This window comes from Lithobates pipiens, unplaced genomic scaffold (genome assembly GCF_037356315.1).
Source record: "Lithobates pipiens isolate NorthernLeopardFrog02 unplaced genomic scaffold, aLitPip1_a1.2 Scaffold_28, whole genome shotgun sequence".
Lineage (NCBI taxonomy): Eukaryota > Metazoa > Chordata > Amphibia > Anura > Ranidae > Lithobates > Lithobates pipiens.
This window is the reverse complement of record NW_027507789.1, coordinates 150,504,636-150,529,343: the sequence shown is the minus strand read 5'-3', so window position 1 is coordinate 150,529,343 and position 24,708 is coordinate 150,504,636. Positions and strand designations below refer to the sequence as shown.

Below are 24,708 nucleotides of genomic sequence, written 5' to 3'. Positions count from 1 at the left end.
TGGGTCAAAGTTCTTTCACAATGTAAACGCATATGTCCGCCGGACGAACAGCGCCAAAAGTCCTCCGGTTTGGTGAATCGCGAACAAGCAAAATTCACCGCGAACCGACCGCCAGGCGAACCGCAAGGCATTCTCTACTCCCCAATAAACAAAAACAAAACACATAGTTGCCAACATTGTAAAAAAAAATTTAGGGACACTTTTTTGCCTGTAAGTGGAGTAATATTATAATTAGGGGCACAGGGCATTCCTTTGTAGGTGTGACATAGTGAGGGTGGAAAAATGTGGAGCGCAAATTCCTGGGACAAAGGCAAAATCCCGGGAAATGAATTGCGTCAAGGGTCCCAAAATCGGGATTGTCCCAGGAAAACCGGCAAGTATGAAAACACTGCAAATTACCTTTCATTGCCTCTGAAGTCATGTATGGAGTCTGGCAGCAGGGTGATATGGTGGATGTTTTTTACTATTACTATTATTATTATATAGGATTTATATAGCGCCAACAGTTTGCGCAGCGCTTTACAACATGAGGGCAGACAGTACTATTACAATACAAATCAATACAGGAGGGACTAGAGGGCCCTGCTCATTAGAGCTTACAATCTAGAAGGGAGGGTCAAGTTGAAACAAAAGGTAATAACTGTAGGGGATGAGCTGACGGAGAAAATGAAAATACAGTTGTTAGGTGTGGGTAGGGTAGGCTTCTTTGAAGAGAAGGGTTTTCAGGGATTGTCTAAAAGCGAATAAAGTAGGATATAGGCGGACAGATTGGGGTAGGGCATTCCATAGGTTTGGAGAGGCTTTGGAAAAGTCCTGGAGGCGAGCATGGGAGGTGATGAGGGAGCTAGAGAGCAGGAGGTCTTGAGAGAAAAGAAGAGAACGAGTAGGTTGGTATTTAGAGACTAAGCTAGTGATGTAGCTGGGGGCAAAATTGTGGATGGCTTTGTACGTAGTTGTTAGTATTTTGAATTTAATTCTTTGGCCGAGTGGAAGCCAGTGGAGGGATTGACAGAGACGAGTAGCAGACACAGAGCGATTGGTAAGGTGGATGAGTCTGGCAGCAGCATACATGATGGATTGAAGAGGTGATAGACTATATAGAGGTAAGCCAATGAGAAGGGAGTTGCAGTAGTTGAGGAGAGAGATGACCAGTGAGTGAATTAAGAGCCTTTTTGTGTCATTGGTTAGAAAGGGGCGTGTTTTGGAGATGTTGGGGAGGTTGAGGCGGCAGGATTTGGACAGTGATTGGATGTGTTGCTTGAAGGAGAGCTCAGAGTCCAGGACAACACCTAGACTAGTGGCAACTACAACACTACATAAGGTATTTACTGGCAGAAGAAAAATGTTTTACTATCCAAAGTTAAAACAACAAGGGCAGAAGAATTAATAGATGGAAAGATGAAAAAACGAATGAAGTTTCGCTTTAAATACACGCAGGTTTAATTGTGCACATTGAAGAGAATCTATAACCAAGTCTTTTTTTGGGGATAGTGTTGAAGGATTAGAACTTCTTTCAAGTTGTATTGCTGGCTATATCCAAGTTAAAGAGATTAATTCTATTTGTTTTAATAAAAATTGTCACCAGTAGTAAAGGTGGGCAAAGCTGCCTGGGTTTAAGCCGCAGAGGGTTTATTGAATCCTGTTTGAATTTCTCAAAATCCAAACTTGGCAACTAACCAACTATTTTTAGGACTAATAAACAAACAACTGTAAAAAAAAAAAATACAAAAAAGCATGAGAAGTTAAGCACTGCCATGGGGAGTCTGCGCCAATGGCAAAAAAAAATGATAGTGGGGACAGGGTCCTCTACATGCGTGTTGTAAGGCAACATGGAAAATCTTTCAAACTTGAAGGATGACTTAAAGCTGTACATTGTGATTTTGGACCAGCAATCTTCACAAGTAGATTTTTGGCAGTATATTTTTTCCTGAGGAATTACAGACAGCAGCACCACCACAATCTACTTTAACTTGATTAATATCAGTTACAAAAACATGTTTTGGGTGGTTTATCTGGCAGCAGTAGTAGCCCCAATATCTTTTGATCAGAAGGCCATGATCCAGGCAGAGGACAGCAGCAATGCAGCAGCACCCTGCTTTAAAGGGCCAGCAGTTGGTACACTTGGATGGCAAGGGGAGGGGATAGCAGACATCCCAACCTGCAAAAACAGGGCGGTGGCAAACTCATTTCAGGGAGGTGACACTTTGCGCCAGTGCCAACCTTGTCAACTGGGCACACATCAGGACATGGAGCACACAGCGGGTCATGGGGCACACAGCAGGGTACTGGGAACACATCAGGACATGGGGCACAGAGCAGGGCATAGGGCACACAGCAGGGCATAGGGCCCACAGCAGGGCACAAGGCACATCATGGGGCACACAGAAGGGCACAGGGCACACATCAGGACATGGGGCACGCAGCAGGCTACTGGGCACGCAGAGAGGCATGGGGCACAGAGCAGGGCACTGGGCATACATCAGGACATGGGGCACACAGCAGGGCACGGAGCACACAGCGAGGCATGGGGCACACAGCAGGGCACTGGGCACACATCAGGGCATGGGGCACACAGCAGGGCTCAAGGCACATCATGGGGCACACAGCAGGGCACAGGGCACACATCAGGACATGGGGCACACAGCAGGCCACTGGGCACACAGAGAGGCATGGGGCACATAGCAGGGCACTGGGCACACATCAGGGCATGGGGCACACATCAGGGTATGGGGCACACAGCAGGACAGCAGGGTACATCATGGGGCATACAGCAGGGCATGGGGCACATGGCAGGGAGTGGGGCACACACCAGGGCACAGGGCACATCATGGGGCACACACCAGGACATGGGGCACACACCAGGGCACACAGAGGGGCATGGGGCACACGGGCAGGGCACAGGGCACAGATCAGGGCATGGGGCATGCAGCAGGGCACATGGCACACAGAGGGGCACAGGGCACATAGCAGGGCATGGGGCACATAATGGGGCACACAGCAGGGCACAGGGCACACCCTGAAAGCCTTCTGTGCCCAAAAGTACGATTAGAACTGCGTGAGATCATGGTAAGCACTGCGCATGTGCAAGCTGCTCTTGCACTCATTCAAATGCGTTTGTTCACAGTGTGGCCAAAATCGTAGTAAATGTCAAGCAACGCAAATGCAATTGCGTGGGTTGAACGGGCGCACCTCTAAACTTGACATTTTTTTTTTTTTACTCTGGTTCATCTTTATGTATTTTTCAAGGAGATTTGCACACAAGTCATGTTAGCATGTTACGTTGCCAAGATGTGACATCCACCTTGTTAAAATTATGTAAAAAAGGCTCCTCTAGCTCCTCCTAAAAGGGCATTTAACCTTCCCCCTCTAATGCATATGATTTCCTTGGGCTAGTTTTTGCTTTTTTTTTTTTTTTTAATTCTGTTTATTGATTTTGCACATAACAAATAAAACAACTTACAGCCTATTGGGCATACCCAGGCTGATTATTACTACACTCCCTGAAGCAAACAGTCAGGGAACAAACAAACCCCCTCCCCCCCAACATAAACAACCAAAAAAAAATCCACCGTACCCTCTAGCACCACCACTCATTACTCAGGACAGTTTGCAAACTCGTTCATGCTCTACTGCAGACTACAGACAACCACAGGATGAACTATGCAAGCGGTCCCCCCCACCTACCAGCCCCTCACCATCCCCCTAAGGAATGACCCAGGGCTACATGAATGTCAGTACCCTAGACACTTCCACTTACTCACAATGGAACCCCGTCAGTCAGCTAGTTTTTGCTTTTAAAGGGAAACTCCACACTCTATTCTCCAATGCTCTTGTCTCCCCCCTCTAACCCCTTGGATTTCCATGGGCTAACTTTTGCTTTTAAAGGGGAACTCCACACTCCACTCATTCTCAAAAGGCTGTGAGCTGCCTTCACCAATCCAAACCACATCCTTTTTCAGAGCATACAACAAGGCCCGCTAGGAAAGGGGTGAGAAGAGCGATCACCCAACCCCCTCCTGAACCATACAAGGCCACATGCACTCAACATAGCTACCTGCCTTTGGAGCATGTTGGGCTCAGCCCAATACCAACCACAAGGTACCTTGTACCCATTACGGTACACAGATTCCCCCTGTCTGCAACCCCCCACAACCCCAGCCTAGGGTTGTGTGGAAGAGGCCCTTGTCCCCCTGAATAAGGGAACAAGGTGGTTGACTTTTGGGGTGCCTGAGCCCCTCCTGCCCCCAAGCATTCACCCCCCTTTCATGGGCTCACTTGCTGTGTGTTTGGCTAGGGGTTTGTTAGTGTGTGTGAGGGGCACAATATTTTTTTCGTTTGGGTGGTATTTTTCAGGTAGGGGTTACCATTTTAATCCTTAACAGACCCAAGTGGCCTTGTATGTATTGGGGGGGGGGCAGGATATTTTTTTTGGTGTTAAAATCTTGCATCTGCAATGTATATTTGTAACTTTTCGCTAAAGCCGTACATCTTTGAAGCAGCATTTTGAATACATGCTACCAATGCACCACTTTACAGGCAGAGTAACCCCCCCAAGTTACTAGCTTTTCAGCAATTTTGCATTTTTAAAGGCACTCTTCTTTGTTTTGTTTTTGGGGTTGTCCAAATTGGTGTAATTGATATATGTAGCTTAGGGTGGGACCTGGGCCCCCATACCCATTTTAAGGCCAATAACTCGAAGCAAGCCAAGTGGGAACTAGCAAAATGAACAAGTACGTTCCCATTGACTACAATGGTATTTGTTGTATAATTTTAGCCCATGTTAGGCTCGGTTCACACAGAGCGACTTGTCCAGGCGACTTCGCCGCCTGACAAGTCGCGCTCCGTTCTGTACTATGGAACCGTTCTAATAGGAGCGACTCAAGTCGCTCCGACTTAGAAAAAAGGTTCCTGTACTATTTTTGGGGCGACTTCAGGCGACTTGCATTGACTTCTATACAGAAGTCGTTTTGCAAGTCGCCGCTGATCGTGTGCAGGTCGCATCTGTGAGTCGCACTGCAAGTCGTGCCGCCCCTGTGTGAACCGAGCCTTAGGCTCTTTGTTTGTAGCAAATTTTATGTGTTTTGTTAATTTTCATGTAACAGATTTCCCAGCTGCAGCTTAACTAGGCTGATTGACATGGCAAAACAAAAAAAGGTGTGATTTGTCTAAAAGCTACTTTCCTGGTGCCTTCATGGTAGCATATGCATGAATTGTGCGTATGCTGCCATGGATAGGCACCAGGAAAGGAAAATTACAGAGAGTTAAGTATTCAATTTTCCATTTTAGTGCAGTGGTTCTCAGCCTCAGTCCTCAAGTACCCCCAACAGGACATGTTTTGGGAATTTATCTTAGCTAAAATAGCTGTCCAAAATACCAAGCCATTGACTGTGATTTAAAGCACCTGTGCAAGATGAAGGAAAATCTGGAAAACATGGCCTGTTGGGGGTACTTGAGGACAGGGTTGAGAAGCACTGATTTAGATGACTGAGCCAAAATCTAGCTCAAGACAATCGTATTCTATTTGTGGGCATTCGAGGGAAACCAAGTGAGTGTTAGAACCCCCGCTTATCTTTTTTAGGTTGGGCTTTGTGTTCCTTTTCTTAAAATTGGCTTCACTTCCAGTCACATAGCCAAACAGGAAGTGAGGGTAAAACTCTACCAATGTCTTTCCTTGGGGACACACAGGTCAGTCTAACTAGTTTCCCCATTAGCCAAATTTCACTCTAGCACTTTGTTGTGTACATCCCACATTATTAGGTATTTTGGGGTTTATTAAAGGCAAATTCACTCTGCAATACAAGTGTACTCGCTGTAAATCTGAGGGAAAGCACTGGTGATTTTATTATCCAATCATGTAGAAGCAAAGATGCTGTTTTTTTTATTTTCCTTGCGTGTCCCCCTTGGATCTCCAGCAACTGCACTTCAAAATGCACTTGTAGTGCAAAGTGGATTTGCCTTTAGTAAATAAACCCCAAAGTCTAAGATGCCTAATAATTTGGGGTGTACACAGCAAAATGCTAGAGTGCAATTTAGCTAATGGGGAAACTATTTAGATTGACCTGTGTGTCCCCAAGAAAAGACATTGGTAGGTTTTTATCCTCACTTCCTGTTTGGCTATGTGACAGGAAGTGAAAAGATTTGAAGGAGAAACTGGCAAAATTTGGAAGGTGTCTTCACTCTATCAGGGGTGCAGACACCCCCAAAAACTGACAAGACTTCTAATCCCTCCGCACTATATCCCCAAGCAAAAATAAAAATAACAAAGGATTTCATTTAGTTTAACTTTGCAAAAACACATTCCAAAGTTCAACTGTAATGCATGTCAATGACCCATTTAGACCTTGATTAATAAAAAAAATTAGGTTCCTGCAGCTAGATGCGCCACCACTGTGTATGCGAGATGCACAAATGCTTTGTGTGTGAGGTATGTGCCTATCTGGTTCCCGGAAGCGGCGGACAGCACACAGGAATGACATTACACCCCTACAGGAAGTTGTGTGTACTGCTGCTAATTTCTTCCCACCACCATACCCTGCTAACTGTTCTCTGAGGAAGAAATGATTCTTATTTGCAAATACATTTTTTGTGGTGTTTGTGTGGCTCCCTAACACACACATTCTTATGTATTAGGGCCAATTTAGACAGGTTCTGATTTATCTTCAAGCATGTTTTTAGAGTGTGGGAGGAAACTGGAGGAAACCCATGCAGGCACAGGGAGAATATGCAAACTCCAGGCAGATGGTGTCATGGGCAGGATTTGAGCTAGTGACCCTTTTTGCTGCTAGCTGACAGTGCTAACCACTACACCACTGTGCTGCCCAAATATATAACTATAGATGTAGGTTCTTTTGTCCACCAGCAGAGAAAATTTTGGTAGATGCCATACTCCCAATTCTGAAGGCATAATAATGGTCTAGCAAAGGGGTCTTCAAACTACTGCCCTCCAGTTGTTCAGGAACTACAATTCCCATCATGTCTAGTCATGTCTGTGAATGTCAGAGTTTTACAATGCCTCATGGGATGTCTAGTTCCCCAACAGCTGGAGAGTTGTAGTTTGAAAATTCATGATCATGCTAGCACATCTTGAAAAAGGTGTTTTTTCATGTGCCTTGTATAATGCCCAAGAAATATCGTTTGGAAAATCCAAGTGGGTCATGACACATCTACATTCCAAATTTGGCACTTAAGATGGTCATGCACTATGCAATCTGATTGGCCAATCTCAAAATAAGTAATAGGAAGACGCACTTGAACAATGAATTCAAATTATAGTAAAACAGGCTCTTGCACTAAATATAATCCTTTTAAGATTTAACTGCAGTGTATGATCACCTTTAAAGATCAAGATCTGAAAATATAAATTTTTGGGGTTTAAAAACACTTCTCTGTTCTTTGTAATGTATTGAAAGATTTGGGTACAAATAGAAAAAAAACACATTTCAAAGATATATTAGAAGTGATAGAAATGATATTAGCATCAAAAGGGTTAATTAACTGAGAACACCTGCTAATTGCCAAACAAGACACATCCTGTGAGATTAAATTAACCAATTGTATTGGGCGTTCACTATTATCAATGAGAACACTACAGTTACCCTAGCGGCATTTGCAGTTTACATATTTATTATCATTTTGCGTTTCAAAGTGTGTCGGTTCGCACATTCAGTAATGACTTTCCAGTACACCAATTAAGGTATGAACTGGCGCAAAGCATTTATCTTAGTAAATCAGCCCCATTGACTGGCTGCAAAACAGTTTCATTAGTTCACTGCTTTCTCAAACTACGAACAGATTGGATCAAACTCATAATCGACCTGTAGATGGGGTGCGGCATGGTGTGGCAGCAATAACACACACAGTCTAGGTGCAACAATTCACAATTAACCTGGTGAGAAGGCAACCCAACTGAGAACACTCGCAGGTCCAACAGCATGTAGAGAGTATATTTCAACCAAAGTGACAGCACCTGTTAGGAGGGGCAGAGTGCCTCCTGGTCATCTCTTGCCCAAGATGGAAGATATCCAGAGAAGTTTTGGGCCCTACTCTTTTTCTTCCCTGCAGATAGTGCTGTCCCTGTGACCCAGGAACCCAAAGAGGAACCATTTACAACTGCAGTGCCGCTATGGAAGAGTGCCACCTGCAGTGGAGAAAGTTAACTGCACCTGCCTACAGACCCAAACTCAAAGTTCATCCCTACTGTTGATGCAGGCAGGGTACATAAGAGAATGTACCCCAGCACTGCAATTCAAAGAACACAAGAAAAGTCTTTCGTTAATAGCTAACTTTAAGCTAATCACTAAAATCTCATATATGCTGAAACATCATAATATCACTTTGAAAATAACAACTAATATACTGTGTAAAGTTCCTTATTTGAGCACCTTTATACAGTGATAATACTTGATTCTTGTCTCCCATAATGTGCGTGTAAATCTGCTCTACATGCTCTCTACATGCTCTACAACTATAAGCTACTATTCTACGTAATCCACTTTTTTCACAATTTAAAATAGGGCCAGTAAAAAAAACAAAAAAAACAAAAAAACAAAACAAATGCAGCCATCAACATTTAGGAAATAGTTCCTGTGAAAAAAACACATGTGCCTGTTATCACTGTAGTGCATGCGGACATCAGCAGCATTGAAGTGTAACAAAGGATACAAAAGATAACACTCCCACCCCCCACCTCCAGTTCTCTCAGTTACAAAAAATGTTGTTACCTGCATGACATTCAGTAAGGTTTTATATTTGTTTTAACGGCCCTGCCATAAACCCATGCCAACAGCAAACACGTACCTCATCCCTAACTAGTTGTTTTCTATTGACTCCAATGCAATTTGCCAAATTTGGGGTAAAAGTAATTATGCCAAATAATAATTACAGTGAAATGCACTGCAGTCAATGACTGGGGGCAAATTTTGTCAAAATGTAACCGTTCCTTATCCAAATTTTTCAGTTCTTACTAAAACAGAGGGTAAGGCTGGGTTTACACTATTGCCGCATATGGCTCACAGCAGGGGTCAATGCGTTCCCATTCACCATTTCAGTTCGATTTCAGACCAAATTTTGGGCTGAATTTGGACCTGAAATGAACCAAAGGGATCCTTGTGGAAATTCGCACTGGAGCCGCAGCGAGATATGTGAACAGGCTCCATAGAGAGCAATCTCCTACCATGCAAATCGAATAGGTGTGAATCCAGCCTAAGAGGAAATCTATCCAGTGAGATGACCTGTTGTGCCTTCAAGGTAGATAGTTTAGAAGAATGGAATACAAACAGCAAAAAAAAAAAAAATGGATCGTAAATATGCCCTAATTTATCAAATGAAAAAAAAAATATTTGAACTAAAGATACCCTCTAATTTACTGCACTTTGCAATGTAATGCTGATTTGTCTAATAAAATCTTCTGTTATTAAAAAAGATACCCTCTAATGCTTTATGTATGATTTTTTGATTGTTTAAAAATATAAATATTGCAATATTGCATCGCAATTAAATTACTGCATGTTTTATATTTTTATGAATTTAACCAATAAAGTGAAAACAGACAATTTATGCATTTTGCATACCTGAACAATGATGAAGAGAGCCTGTATGACGGGTTGCATAATTTTCAAGGGTGTTACACAGTCCTTGTACTCAGCTGTGTATGCAATCTTTAAAGAAGTCATAATAAGTGCACCGACACCAAAGAAAATGATTCCCACTGCAAGGATAATAAATAATAAGGATTTGTTAAAAGGCAAGTATTGTGTTTGTAGGTAGTATTACATTTTATTATATACATTCGATATGTATTTGGTACAAATATGTCTCTTCTTCCGCAGATGAAATTAGGTGAAGCTAAATCTGCTTATGCATCTATTTTACTAAAGAACCTCACAGTTACACATACAGGGGGGTGTGCAGTCATGTTGGAACAGGAAGGAGCCATCCCCAAACTGTTCCCACAAAGTCGGGAGCAGGAAATTGACCAAAATGTCTTGGTATGCTGGCGCCTTAAGAGTTCCCTTCACTGGAACTAAGAGGACAAGCCTAGCCCCTGAAAAAACAACCCCACACCATAATCCCCCTCCACCAAATGATTTGGAGCAACACAGCAGTGTTGTATTGGGTTGAGTCCTGACCTCAACCCAATAGAACACCATTGGCATAAATTAAAGCATAGACTGCAAGCCAGGCCTTCTTGTCCACATCAGTGCCTGACCCCATATGCGCTTCTGGAAGAATGGTCAAAGAAGATTAAAACTGGCATCACCTGTGTGTGCTGGACACTTGTCACAATGACAGAAAGTAATAAGAAGCCCTCAGGGGTTCCTATTCTTTTTCTATTATATCCAAAGCTAAAAATAAAATATTTGGTTGGACTTCCACTTAAAAAAATTGCCAACCCATTGCCCAAGCCTGGAAGTCCCAACGGGTAGATTTTCAAGGGGTTAAAACCCGCATGACTGCTATGTTACTTCAGGAACGTATGTCCAGTATTGTCCATAATTCTCATGCTAAGTTTCTAAAAATCTGGGAGCCATGGATCTCCTATGAGTTCCCCGGGCTCCTAGCTGCAGGCCTGGGCTTGGTCTAACTCCTCTTGGCGAGGCGTCCATACCCAAACTTTCCCCCTCCTTTCTTCCCTCTCTTTTCTCCCAACCTTTCCTTCTTCTGTTCCCTATCTCTTTTCACTCTTCTTTGCAATCTCTCTCATTGCTAACAAATACTGCTGCCCCCTGTAGGAGGGAGTAGTGGGAGAAGGGCTTGCCCTCCGGAAACGATAAAGGAACGAGTTGCTTGGTACTGGAGCCAGTCTCGATACCATTCCCTACACTTTTTCCTTCCCTTCTTGTGTTTTGATAAGTCTAATGTGATGGTTTGTCCTTCGGTTTCATATTCATGTTTCGTAGCCCCTGCGAGGGCGCACAAGTAGCAGATTGTAGTCTTGTTTATTCCTGTTTATTCAAAATTTTCAATAAACATATTGAAACAGAAAAAAATGACCAACTACCAAAGTTACCAACTAGGCTAAAATGGCAAATTGTTTGTTATCTGCGTGGTATATATAGAGCATTTCTGGGGGGGGGGGGGGGAGAAGGTTGCACAAGGCTATCAGTTGCTCTGTCCCTTTGTTTCATGCTTTTGGGAAAAACCATGGGTGAGCAGTAGACAGATGGCCAGGACAGTACGAAACTAGGAAGAACATTAGCAGTATGTGCCTGATTCTCATCCACATCAGCGCCTGACCTCACAAATGCGCTTCTGGAAGAATGGTCAAACACCCATAGACACCCTCCTAAACCATGTGGACAGCCTTAGCAGAAGAGTTGAAGCTGGTATACAGTGGGGATCGAAAGTTTGGGCACCCCAGGTAAAAATGTGTATTAATGTGCATAACGAAGCCAAGGAAAGATGGAAAAATCTCCAAATGGCATCAAATTACAGATTAGACATTCTTATAATATGTAAAAAAAAAGTTAGATTTTATTTCCATCATCTACACAAAAAAATGTCATCTGCAAAAGTTTGGGCACCCTGCAGAGTTAATATCTTGTACTGCCTCCTTTGGCAAGTATCACAGCTTGTAAACACTTTTTGTAGCCAGCCAAGAGTCTTTCAATTCTTGTTTGAGGTATCTTTGCCCATTCTTTCTTACAAAAGTGTTCCAGTTCTTTGAGATTTCTGGGCTGTCTGTCACGCATTGCTCTTTTAAGGTCTATCCATAGATTTTCAATAATGTTGAGGTCAGGAGATTGTGAAGGCCATGGCAAAACCTTCAGTTTACACCTCTTGATGTAATCCCCTGTGGATTTTGAGGTGTGTTTAGGATCATTATCCATTTGTAGAAGCCATCCTCTCTTTAACTTCAGCTTTTTCACAGATGGCATCAAGTTACCATCCAAAATTTGCTGAAATTTTATTGAATCCATTTTTTCTTCTACTCGTAAAATGTTCCCTGTGCCACTGGCTGCAATACAACCCCAAAGCATGATTGATCCACTCCCATGCTTAACAGTTGGACAGAGGTTCTTTTCATTAAATTCTGTGCCCTTTCTTCTCCAAACGTACCTTTGCTCATTCCGGCCAAAAAGTTCTATTTTAACCTCATCGGTCCACAGAACTTGTTTCCAAAATACCTCAGGCTTGTCTATATGTTCATTTGCAAAGTTCAAATGCTGATTTTTGTGGTGAGAATGTAGAAGAGGTTTTCTTCTGATGACTCTTCCATGAAGACCATATTTGTACAAGTATCTCCTTATAGTGGAATAGTGTACCACAACTCCAGTGTCTGCCAGATCTTTCTGGAGGGATCGTGCAGTCAAACGTGGGTTTTGAATTGCTTTTCTCACAATCCTGCGAGCTGTTCTGTCTGATATTTTTCTTGGTCTTCCAGATTTAGCTTTAACTTCCACTGTTCCTGATGACTGCCATTTCTTAATTACATTCCGAACAGAGGATATTGACATCTGAAAACGCTTTGCTATCTTCTTATAGCCTTCTCCAGCTTTGTGAGCGTCAACTATTTTCAGTTTCAGTTTTCTAGACAACTGCTTAGAAGAACCCATGGTGCTGATTGTTGGGGCAAGGTCAGATGAGTCTGGCCATTTAAAACCTTTGAGATTGACATCACCTTGTCTTCGCAGACGATGATTGAGAACAATCTATGACACTGCCAGGCAGGGCCGCTGATAAGCCAGTACAATTGGCCCTGTTGTACCGGGCCCAGCCAGCAGGGGGGGCCCGGGCAATCTGAGCAGAGAATGAAAGAAAAAAATATATATATATTTCTCCAGCCAGCACGAGATGAGTCTGACCACCGGAGAGGTGAGGAGCGGCAGGCGCCACTCAGAGGCTGGAGAGGAGGAGGAGAACACTTTCCAGACAGTGAGTAAACTCAAGGCAGGGGTTGACTTCAGTTTAACAGCACCGACGGCAGGTAGCCTGCATGTGTGACTTGCTCACATTCCACTCACATCTCTGCTCATGTCCCTTGTGTCAGTGAGGAGAACAGCACCATGGAAGCCTCTCCTACACTGCTATCTACAGATTTTTGCCTCCCAGCAGGATGTCAAACCAATTGGTCTGCTGCTCTGTCATTCAGAGCTGCACCGCCTCCTCCTGACCTCCAGTCTGTGCAGGAAATACAATGTGCAGCCTGGAGATTTAAATGTCTGCTGAAGCAAGAGTGGTAAGAGCCAGTGGTCTCACTTGTTACAGCTGTACACTCAACCCTGTTTACCATCAATGGTGTACTGTGATGGAACATGTGGGCAGAGGGGTGCACTGAGGGAACACATGTGTAGCGATGACACATGACATGAGGGGAAAGCAATGGAACATGTGTACAGTGACAGAACATGTGTGCAGAGGTGTACAATGATAGAACATGTATGAAGAGGTGTACAGTGATAGAACATGTGTGAAGAGGTGTACAGTGATAGAACATGTGTGAAGAGGTGTACAGTGATAGAACATGTGTGAAGAGGTGTACAGTGATAGAACATGTGTGAAGAGGTGTACAGTGATAGAACATGTGTGAAGAGGTGTACAGTGATAGAACATGTATGATAAGGTATACAGTGATAGAACATGTATGAAGAGGTGTACAGTGATAGAACATGTATGAAGAGGTGTACAGTGATAGAACATATGTGAAGAGGTGTACAGTGATAGAACATATGTGAAGAGGTGTACAGTGATAGAAAATATGTGAAGAGGTGTACAGTGATAGAACATGTATAAGGTATACAGTGATAGAACATGTATGAAGAGGTGTACAGTGATAGAACATATGTGAAGAGGTGTACAGTGATAGAACATATGTGAAGAGGTGTACAGTGACAGAAGATGTGTGCAGAGGTGTACAGTGATAGAACATGTATGATAAGGTATACAGTGATAGAACATGTATGAAGAGGTGTACAGTGACAGAACATGTGTGAAGAGGTGTACAGTGATAGAACATGTGTGCAGAGGTGTACAGTGATAGAACATGTATGAAGAGGTGTACAGTGACAGCACATGTGTGAATAGGTGTACAGTGATAGAACATGTATGAAGAGGTGTACTGTACTTCATATAATGGGGGGCCCCCTGTGTGTCCTGCGAACAGTGTGCTCATAATGGGCGACCCCCTGTCATGTCATGTGGATGGGGGAGATTTAACTCCTTATATTGAGACCCCTGTGTGTCCTAACTCACTGGGAAGCAGCCAGGGCTGGGGCTGAAGGAGGGACCAGGGGCAGGACCAGAGGTGGGGCTGAAGGAGGGACCAGGGGTGGGGCTAAAGGGGGCCCCGTCAGGTGGGCTGTAGGGGGCCCAATGATTTCTATCAGCGGCCCTGCTGCCAGGTCTCAGCTTTGCAAAGGGGGCAGTGCATGCTATAAATTCTGCAGGGTGCCCAAACTTTTGCAGACACCATTTTTTTGTTTTCTGTAATTTTGAAAGTGTAAATGATGGAAATAAAATCTAACTTTTTTGACATATTATAAGAATGTCTAATCTGTAATTTGATGCCATTTGGAGATTTTTCCATCTTTCCTTGGCTTCGTTATGCACATTAATACACATTTTTACCTGGGGTGCCCAAACTTTCGATCCCCACTGTAGCTGCAAAGGGTGGGCCAACTCAATATTGAACCCTACAGACTAATGCCGGCGTACACACGATCGGAATTTTGGCCAGCAAAAGACCAATGACAGCTTTTCATTGGAAAATGCGACCGTTTGTATGCTCCATTGGAATTTAGCTGACCGAATTCCTGCCAGCAAAAATTTGAGAGCATGTTCTTAATTTTCCAGGCGAAAAATTTTTTTTTTCGGAAATTCCGAACGTGTGTAAGCAATTCCGACACGCAAAATCTCACGCATGCTCAAATTCAACTATGAGATGGAAGCTATTGGCTACTGGCTATTGAACTTCCTTTTTCTAGTCCCGTCGTACGTGTTGTACGTCACCGTGTTCTTGACGGTCGGAATTTGGTGCGACCGTGTGTAGTCAAGACAGCTTGAGTGGAAATTCCGTCAGAATTCCGTGGGGAAAACCATCAGACCTTTTTCCGACCATTATTCCAATCGTGTGTACGTGGCATTAGACTGTGATGCCATTAAAGTTAATTTGCAGGTAAAGGCAGGCATACCAATACTTTTGACAATATACTGTAGTTATATAATATATGTGACCCCTGTATCTGAATTCCCGGGCAACCAACTGTGACAGATTTGCAAGTTGTGCAACAGATTTATTACTTAAGATAAGATACATTTTCACTCTAAACAGACACATAAAGAAGGTGATTAGAATCAGGTTTACTTAATTCGCTGTATGAGTTTAGAGGGATGGGTGAACGATTCGGCCCAAGCATAAGTTCGGGCCGAACTTTGGTTGTTCGGACATTCGGTGAACAACATTATGCGGTGTTCACGGCAAATTCAAAAGCCCCAGAACCCAGTTAAAATCTATGGGACACTAACATGAAAAACCAAAAGTGCTAATTTTAAAGGCTAATATACAAGCTATTGTCATAAAAAGTGTTTGGGGACCCGGGTCCTGCTTCAGGGGACATGTATCAGTGCAAAAAAAGTTTTAAAAACAGCAGTGATTTTGATAATGCTTAAAGTGAAACAATAAAAATGAAATATTCCTTTAAATATCGTGCCTGTGGGCATAGTATGCTTGTAAAGTGGCGCATGTTTCCCGTGTTTAGAACAGTACCACAGCAAAATGACATTTCTAAATGAAAAAGTCATTTAAAACTGATCGCAGCTGTAATGAATTGTCAGGTATCAGCAATATAGATAAAATGCATTGAAAAAAACTGCATGGGTCCCCCCCAGTCCATTACAAGGCCCTTTGGGTCTGGTATGAATATTCTGGGGAACCCTGAACCTAATTTTTTTTTTAATTGCATGGGGTCCCCCCAAAATCCATACCAGTCCCTTCAGGTCTGATATGGATATTAAGTGGAATCCTGCGCCAATTCCTTTTAAAAGGGCAACCCCATCTTCCTCTGACATCACATGGCGTGAGGGGGGTGGGGTCACCCGTTTACGTCACCGAATGGCCCCGCCCTAAGCTATATAACAGCTGACACCGAGAATAAGCGTCACTTGGTGAGAGCCTCCCATGGAGGCAGAGCTGTTGCTGCTTTTTTTAAAAATGTTTTGGTCCATCGGGCGGCGTGAGATGGATCAACATTTTTATTTTTTTAATAAAGGACTTGTCCCAAAGTGTCTCCTGTCTTTTTTTTACTATTTTTTACACTTTTTTTGTGAAATGGTAGGGGTACAATGTACCGTTGCCAATTCACATGGGGGAAGGCTGGAATTTGGGGGTCCCCTTGATAAAAGGGGCTTCCAGATTCTGATAAGCCTGGTATGGATTTTAAATTTTGGTTTGGGGTTCCCCTTTATATTCATACCAGACCCAAAGGGCCTGGTAATGGACTGGGGGGGGGGGGACCCATGCCATTTTTTTCAATGAATTTTATCTATATTGCCGAGACCCGATAATTCATTACAGGCGCTATTAGTTTTAAATGACTTTTATCCTTTAGAAATTTAATTTTTGGAAAAAAAACTGCGCCACTTTACAGGCATACTATAGACACCCCCCACACAATATTTAAAGGAATATTTCCTTTTTACTGTTTCACTTTAAGCATTATTAAAATCATTGCTATTGAAAAAACTGACGTTTTTAAAACTTTTTTTTGCATTGATACATGTCCCCTGAGGCAAGACCCGGGTCCCCAAACACTTTTTGCATATAAGCCTTTAAAATTAGCACTTTTGATATTTTTTTTTATGTTCGTGTCCCATAGACTTTAACAGTGTTTGTGTGTCTGTCAGAATTTCTTGCCTGTTCGCAAGTTCTGGTGCGAACCAAACCAGGGGGGTGTTCGGCTCATCCTTACTTTAGAGCAGCCAGAAGGGGAATTTATTCAAAATACATAAACACTTCCAGCAAATAGAGTTCTGCCTCAGAGTCTACTTGTGCAGTGGATCCTCAAAAGCAATGGAATAACACCCTTCAGGTATGCAGCAGGGGCAGATCCAGAGTCTAGTCTCGGGAGGGGCACTGCCAGAAAATATGTTTTTTTGCAGGTAATTTATCGGGGAAATGGCTGGTGTTGGTGCTTCAGCCATCCCGGCACCATGGCTGTTATGGTGTCAGGATTATTGAAGCGCATTATTTCTATTAATACATTGTAATATAAAATGAAATTGTTCAACTCACCATAATGCAGAATCAGTGGGATCCATGAGTGTGTCACTTGCCACTGTTGCCTACCACACGTTGCGGATTGTCATTTGCCACGTCACCTGCCACACCTTGCGGAATGTCACTTGCCACGTCACCTGCCACACCTTTGCGGATTATCACTTGCCACGTCACCTGCCACCAGATGCGGATTGTCACTTTCCACGTCACCTGCCACCAGATGCAGATTGTCACTTGCCACGTCACCTACCACCAGATGTGGATTGTCACTTGCCATGTCACCTGCCACCAGATGTGGATTGTCACTTGCCACGTCACCTGCCACACATTGCGGATTGTCACTTGCCATATCACCTGCCACATCTTGTGGAATGTCAGTTGCCACATCTTTGTGGATTGTCTCTTGCCACGTCACCGGCCACCAGATGTGGATTGTCACTTGCCACGTCACCTACCACCAGATATACGGATTGTCAATTGCCACATCACCTGCCACACCTTGCAGATTGTCACTTCCCACGTCACCTGCCACACCTTTGCGGATTGTCACTTGCCAGGTAACCTGCCGCACCTTGCGGATTGTCATGTGCCGGCTAATGTGGGGTTTTGCTTGTCTCTTGCTTATTTGTCCCAGAGTCAGGCAGCAGAGATATAATGTAATCTCTCTGCTGTCCAGCTGCCGGCACAGTAAGGGCGTTGTTTGGCCAGCTGCCCACTCACACCTAGCCTGCTCTCACCCACTCACACACTGAGCCACATGCGTAAACAAACCAAGCTGCCCAGTCCGCCCTCTCTGTCATCTGCCCCACGGAGTTGCTCGCTCTCTCCTCCACTCACGGAGCCACCCGCTCTCTCCTCCAATCGTGGACTCGCTGAGCTGTCCGCTCTTTCCTCTGCCCGGCAACACATTTCTCGGGGGTGGAAATTCCCCCGTTGCCCCCCCCCCCCCGATCCGCCCCTGGTATGCAGCCCTCCTCGGATCGGGAAATCTAGTAGACAACTGTAAAAGAGGGTGCACACACCTAATACATTACCAAAGTTTTATTGTATAGAACAAAACATACAGCTAAAAGGATAGCTGTGAAGAAGAGCGTGTGTCCCCCGAAACATGTCAACTTACCAGCGCAGCATTATGATGTGTTTGGCCACGCTATTCCCGCACTGGGTTGAGATTTAGTTTTATACAATGCCCATATACATTTATTTTTGTGATTATCTATTTGGCTGTACGTTTGGTTGTATACAAAAAAAAACTTTGGTGATGCACTAAGCATGTGTGCCCTCCTATGTGGTCTTTTACAGGGGAGGAATTTATGGCTCAAGCTTTACCCTGTAAGAAATCTGTTGCACAATCTCATTGCTTCTGTTTAGCCTTGCCTTGCTGTGCAACGAAATTGATAATTGTCCCTCACTGTATTTCTCCAGTTATTCAAGGAAGACGCTAGGGGACATTAATCAATTCTGTGACAAATGATCTAAAACAGGGGCTTTGTGAGGGTCAGGTCAGGTAAAAACAATAAATAATTTTCATTCACTATACAGCCCCTCCCCATCCCAATCAATGGTTTCCCACTGAAGGAAATTAAAGAAAATGCACCCTGCCACTGCTTACAGCGTTAACTACTAAAAATCTCTTGATTTGTTGTTGGCCCATGTTTACCATTTACATTTGTATCATCATTCTCCATACAAGCAAGCACTAATTCTCATTCTCTAGTTGTTGTTGTAGTAGTAGTAGTAGTAATAGATAAAATACTTTTGTTTAAAGCGGATCTTCAGTCATTTTTTTTCAACTTTCCATCTATTAAATGTTCTGCCCTTGTTGTTTTAATTTTAGATTTTTTTTTCTGCCAGTAAATACATTTTACAGCCCACTTCCTGTTTCTTGTCTGGTAATAAGCCTAGGCTTATGACATCATGCACAGCTCTCTCTCTCACTCTCGTGAGGAAGGGAGGGGGGGTGAGTCATAAGAGGGCCAATGAAATCTGCAGGGCTGCAGAGCTGGAGGTGTGCCTCTGCGTGTCTGTGTAAATCCAGGAAGTGAACAGGCAGCAGCTTCCACTGCCCACAGTTAAAATGGCTGCAGCCAGACTCAGTGATGGGAGATTTCTGCAGCATATTTGGCAGGTACAGGATCACAGTATATATAAACTAATATGCAAAGTGGTTGGAGGGAAGCTTCAGAATGACAAAGATGTTTTAGCACAAATTATGTGAGCACACTGCAGTTCCTCTTTAATTTGTACAACAAGATTGTATTTCATTTTTGTAATTAGTGGTGCTTTTTTCATGAAAGAGAGTTTTTTTTTGTTTGTTTTTTAAGATTGTTCACTTTATTAAAACTTTGTTTAAAAAAACACATAAAATAAATAATCTGTGTCCACAGATTTAGGCCAGAATGTATTCTGCTACATATAGTAAAAAAACAAAACAAATGTACAGTATATTATTTAGTGTGTGTGAAAGTTATAGGGTCTACAAAGCATGGCATATATATTTGAAATTCATGAGCTCCATTATTCTGACCACCTATCACATTTCTTGAGGTCCTAAAATGCTAGGACAGTATAAACATCCCCAAATATTTTTTTTCAAATATAACATAAGAAAACTTACAATTTTACTCTTCTTGAGTATAGAGATACGCATACCTATGTTGGACTTTTAACCACTTCAATACCTGACTATAGTCATATGATGTCCGCAGATGGGATCTCTCATTCTGGGCAGACGTCATATGACGTCCTCAGGGGCCCACAGCACGGTGATCGTGGATGAGGTGTGTCCCTCAGACACAGCTCATCCCAGATCCATATAAAGAGCCAAAAAAAGGCTCTTTACCACATGACCAGCTCTGTCCAATCACAGCCAGTCACATGTACTCTCTACATGCATGGCGCTCGTGCACGCCCCTAGGGCATGTGCAGAGCGGCGATTGGGGATGAGGCTTGTCAACCTGACACAGCCCAACCCCGATCGCAGTAAAGAGCCAATGAAATTGGCTCTTTACCACGTGACCGGCTGTGTGTCGAATCACAGCCGGTCACAGAATGTCAAACCACGGTAACAAGATGTTACCGGGTTCTCCTCCTCACACACCAGCCATCAAAGTACCTGTCATCACCCATCAAAGTACCTCTCATAGTCCATCTGAGTACCCGAATACCTGTAATGCCCCGTACACACGAGAGGAATTAAGTCTGACAGACCTCCAAAGGAGTTCCGACGGAGTTCTGGCGGACTTTTCGACCGAACGGACTTGACCACACACCATCACACCAAACTCCGACGGAGTCGAACGTGATGACGTACGACTGGATTCGACGTAGGAAGTTCCTAGACAGTAGCCAATAGCTGCCCTAGCGTCGGTTTTAGTCCGTCGGAGTAGCACACACACGAGCGGATTTTTCAAAGGGGACCGGGTCCGGCGGAGTTCCGTCGGGAAAATTTAAAGCATGCTTCATTTCTAAAGTCCGTCAGACTTTAGCTTTGCTAAAGTCCGTTGCAGCCCACACACGATCGGATAGTCCGCCGGACTCAGTCCGTCGGAGTTTGGATGTCGAAAAGTCCGCTCGTGTGTACGGGGCATGACAGTCTATCTGAGTACCCGAGTACCTGTCACAGCCCATCTGAGTACCCGAGTACCTGTCACAGTCCATCTGAGTACCCAAGTACCTGTCACAGCCCATCTGAGGACCTGAGTGCTTGTCACAGCCCATCTGAGTACCCGAGTACCTGAGTACCTGTCACACTCCATCTGAGTACCCGAGTACCTGTCACAGTTCATCTGAGTATCCAAGTACCTGTCACAGTTCATCTGAGTATCCAAGTACCTGAGTACCTGTCACAGTCCATCTGAGTGCCTGAGTACCTGTCACAGTTCATCTGAGTACCCGAGTACCCAAGTACCTGTCACAGTCCATCTGATTACCTGAGTACCTGTCACAGTTCCTCTAAGTACCGAGTACCTGAGTACCCGTCACAGTCCATCTGAGTATCTGAGTACCTGTCACAGTTCCTCTAAGTACCGAGTGCCTGTGACAGTTCATCTGAGTACATGAGTACCTGAGCACCTGTCACAGCCCATCTGAGTATCTGTCACAGTTCATTTGAGTACCTGTCACAGTTCATTTGAGTACCTGTCACAGTCCATCTGAGTACCTGAGTACCTATCACAGCCCATCAGAGTACCGAGTACCTATCTGTAGCCCATCAGAGTACCCGAGTACCTGTCACCAGGCCATCAGAGTACCCGAGTACCTGTCACCAGGCCATCAGAGTACCCGAGTACCTGTCACCAGGCCATCAAAGTACCTGAGTACCTGTCACCAGGCCATCAGAGTACCCAAGTACCTGTCACTAGGCCATCAGAGTATCCAAGTACCTGCCACCAGCCCATTGAAGTAACCTAGTACCTGTCACCAGCCCATCAGAGTAACCGAGTACCTGTCTGCACCACATGCCTCATAAATATATGTTGGGGGGTTTGCTTTCCAAAATGGGGTCACTTTGAGGCTAATTCCACTGGGCTGGTGGTCCAGGATCTTCAAAAGTGTGATAGGTAGGAATGAAATGAGATGTGTAATTTATGCTCCTAGAAGGCCTGAAGGTACTACTTTGATGTTGGGCCTCTATGTGTGGCCAGGCTGTGTAAAAGTCCCATACATGTGGTATCGCCATACTCAGAAGGAGTAGCAGAATGTGTTTTGGGATGTAATTTTTGCTACATACATGCTATGTGTTAGAAATATCTTATAAATGGACAACTTTGAAAAAAAAAAGAAAAGATTTTCATTTTCTTTCCACATATTCTGAAGACATGGGGTCATTTTGTGGGTAATTCCACTGTCCTGGTGCTCCGGGGCCTTCACAAATGTAATAGATTGTTAGCAAATTAGAGGTGTAATTTATGCGCCTAGAACCCCTGATGGTGCTCTCTGAATGTTGGACCTCTCTGTGTGGCCAGGCTGTGTAAAAGTCACACACATGTGGTATCGCCATACTTGGGAGGAGTACCAGAATGTATTTTGGGGTGTAATTGGAAGTATGCATATGCTGTGTGTGAGAAATAACTTATGACAATTTTGTGAAAAAAAACATAATTTTCCCAAGAATTGTGGGAAAAAATTACAACTTCAAAAAACTCCCCATGCCTCTTACTAAATACCTTTGACTGTCTACTTTTCAAAAATAGGTAATTTAGGGGGTATTTGTACTATCCTGACATTTCAGAGCCTCAAGAAATAAGATAGGCCATCATCAGGTGTGATCAGATGTGATCAATTTTCAATGATTTGCACCATAGCTTGTAGACTCTATAACTTTCACAGATACTAAATAATATCCACTAATTTGGGTTATTTTTTACCAAAGAGATGTAGCAGTATAATTTTTGGCCCAAATGTATGAACAAAAATGACAAAAATGTATCACAGAAACTAAAAAAAATGTGTTTTTTTTCAAAATTTTCGCTATTTTTTGACTTATGTTGCAAAAAATAAAAAACCCAGTGGTGATTAAATACCACCAAAAGAAAGCTCTATTTGTATGAAAAAAATGCTAAAAAAATTGTTTGGCTACAGTGTTGCATGACAGAGTAATTGGCATTCAAAGTGTGAGAGCACTAAAAGCTAAAAATTGGTCTGGGAAGGAAGGGTGTATAAATGCCCTGTATTGAAGTAGTTAAACTGCCTAGTCGCATATGGGGACCCAAAATCCAAGGAGCACCTTCAGAGTTTCAAGAGCATAAATTAGGCTTTTTATTGCCTGAATATCCTTGAGGCTCTGAAATGCCAGGAAGGTAGAAACAGTCAAAAAATGTCCACATTTTGAAAAGCATAGTATACAAGGTATTTGCGAAGAAACATGGTGAGTCTTTTCCAGTTTTCATTTTTTTGCCCAATTTTTTAAATGGAAAAGGAAAATTAATTTTGTAAGTAACTTTGTATTAGGATATTTCTCACACACAGCACAGGTATATTTAAAATTATACCCCAATGACCTTCTGCCACTCTTCCTGAATATGGTAATACGACATGTGAGACTTTTTCGCTAACCTAGAGGGGCCAACAATTTATATTTATAGTCAATCACATAGTCCAACATTGTAGATTCATGTCAATCACAATCAACAACACCCTCTACCTGATTACTGATTGCTAAAAATGACAGCCCCAGCCCCTTAGCTGAATGTAAGGGCATGTTCATATACAGTATATGACCCTCCCTTCTAGATTGTAAGCTCTAACGAGCAGGGCCCTGATCCCTCCTGTATTGATTTGTGTTGTAACTATACTGTCTGCCCTACTGTTGTAAAGTGCTGCACAAACTTTATAAGATATATAAAATCCTGTATAATAATAATAATAATAATAATACGAATAATAATAAGAATAATAAATATAGGAAATACTTGAAAGACCATGGACTTTATAGGCACCAGATTCTTCAAAATTCATCATTTTATTACAAGGTTTCAAAAAAATAAGCACGCATTAAAATATCACAATATGAGTACTGCCTAAAGTTTACTAATCATTAGTGCAGTTTAGGCAGTACTCATATTGTGATATTTTAATGCGTGTTTATGTTTTAGAAACCTTGTAATAAAATTATGAATTTTGAAGAATCTGGTGTACTCTGGTGCCTTTAAAGTCCACAATCTTTCAAGTATTTCATGTAAGCCAATTTAGGACGCGGCACTCTGCTATTGTTTTTGTATCCACAGTACCACCCTATATTGATGCAAACACACTTAATCTATGTCCATATATTATAGACATGACATGACCATATTTGAGCAATGACATTATTCCGTATACCCAGTGATGTTACTGTCCAAATACAGTGATTTCCATATTTGGTCAATTGTTTAACCCAGGGAAACTCTGCCCCTTTGTTTACATTCAACCACAAGCTGTCCCTCGAAGGCTGTGTCACAAGTGAAACTCACTGAAATTCTCTGTTGCTGCCTAACCCAGCAGCCCTGCCCTGTTATGTTGCACCCACAAGTCATTCACATGCAAATGTCACAGAGGCTCATTCATATGCCAATTCCACAGAGGCTCATTTATAGGCAAACCTCCCCTGACTACTAGGCAATTCATTGCTCAGTAAGGGGAAGGACAGTGCCTCTTTAGAGGTTGAAACCACATCCTGATGTAGCAGAAGGAAAGAGAAGGTGAGGTGGAGAGCAATGAGATACTGCTCACCCACACTATCCACACTGTGAAACCACACAGACACTTAAGTCCCCTCTGAGGGGTTAGGGAAGAGGGGTTAGCCATTTTCAAGATGGAGGTGGGGCTGTGTATTATGTTACTACTTACACCAACTTTGGGGCAAATTCTCTCTAACTGGATTGCTGACCCCTAAACTCTATATGCCATGTTGTACATTATATGCCTGACTCCTGCACTGCATTAACTATGTTCTAAATTATACTCCTGACCCAGAACTCTATACTCGGCTGTATATTATATTCCTGACCCCTGCA

At 43.1% G+C, this 24,708-nt stretch overlaps 1 protein-coding gene across 1 annotated transcript in view; it reads right to left on the bottom strand.

Moving 5' to 3' along the window:
- The window catches only part of LOC143935664 (proton channel OTOP2-like), a 112,859-nt gene that overhangs the window by 72,856 nt on the left and 15,295 nt on the right, over positions 1 to 24,708 (bottom strand). The window contains exon 2 of the mRNA XM_077459697.1: positions 9,570 to 9,706. Within this exon, the coding sequence (XP_077315823.1) occupies positions 9,570 to 9,706 (137 nt within the window). The remainder of the gene's footprint in view (positions 1 to 9,569; positions 9,707 to 24,708) is intronic.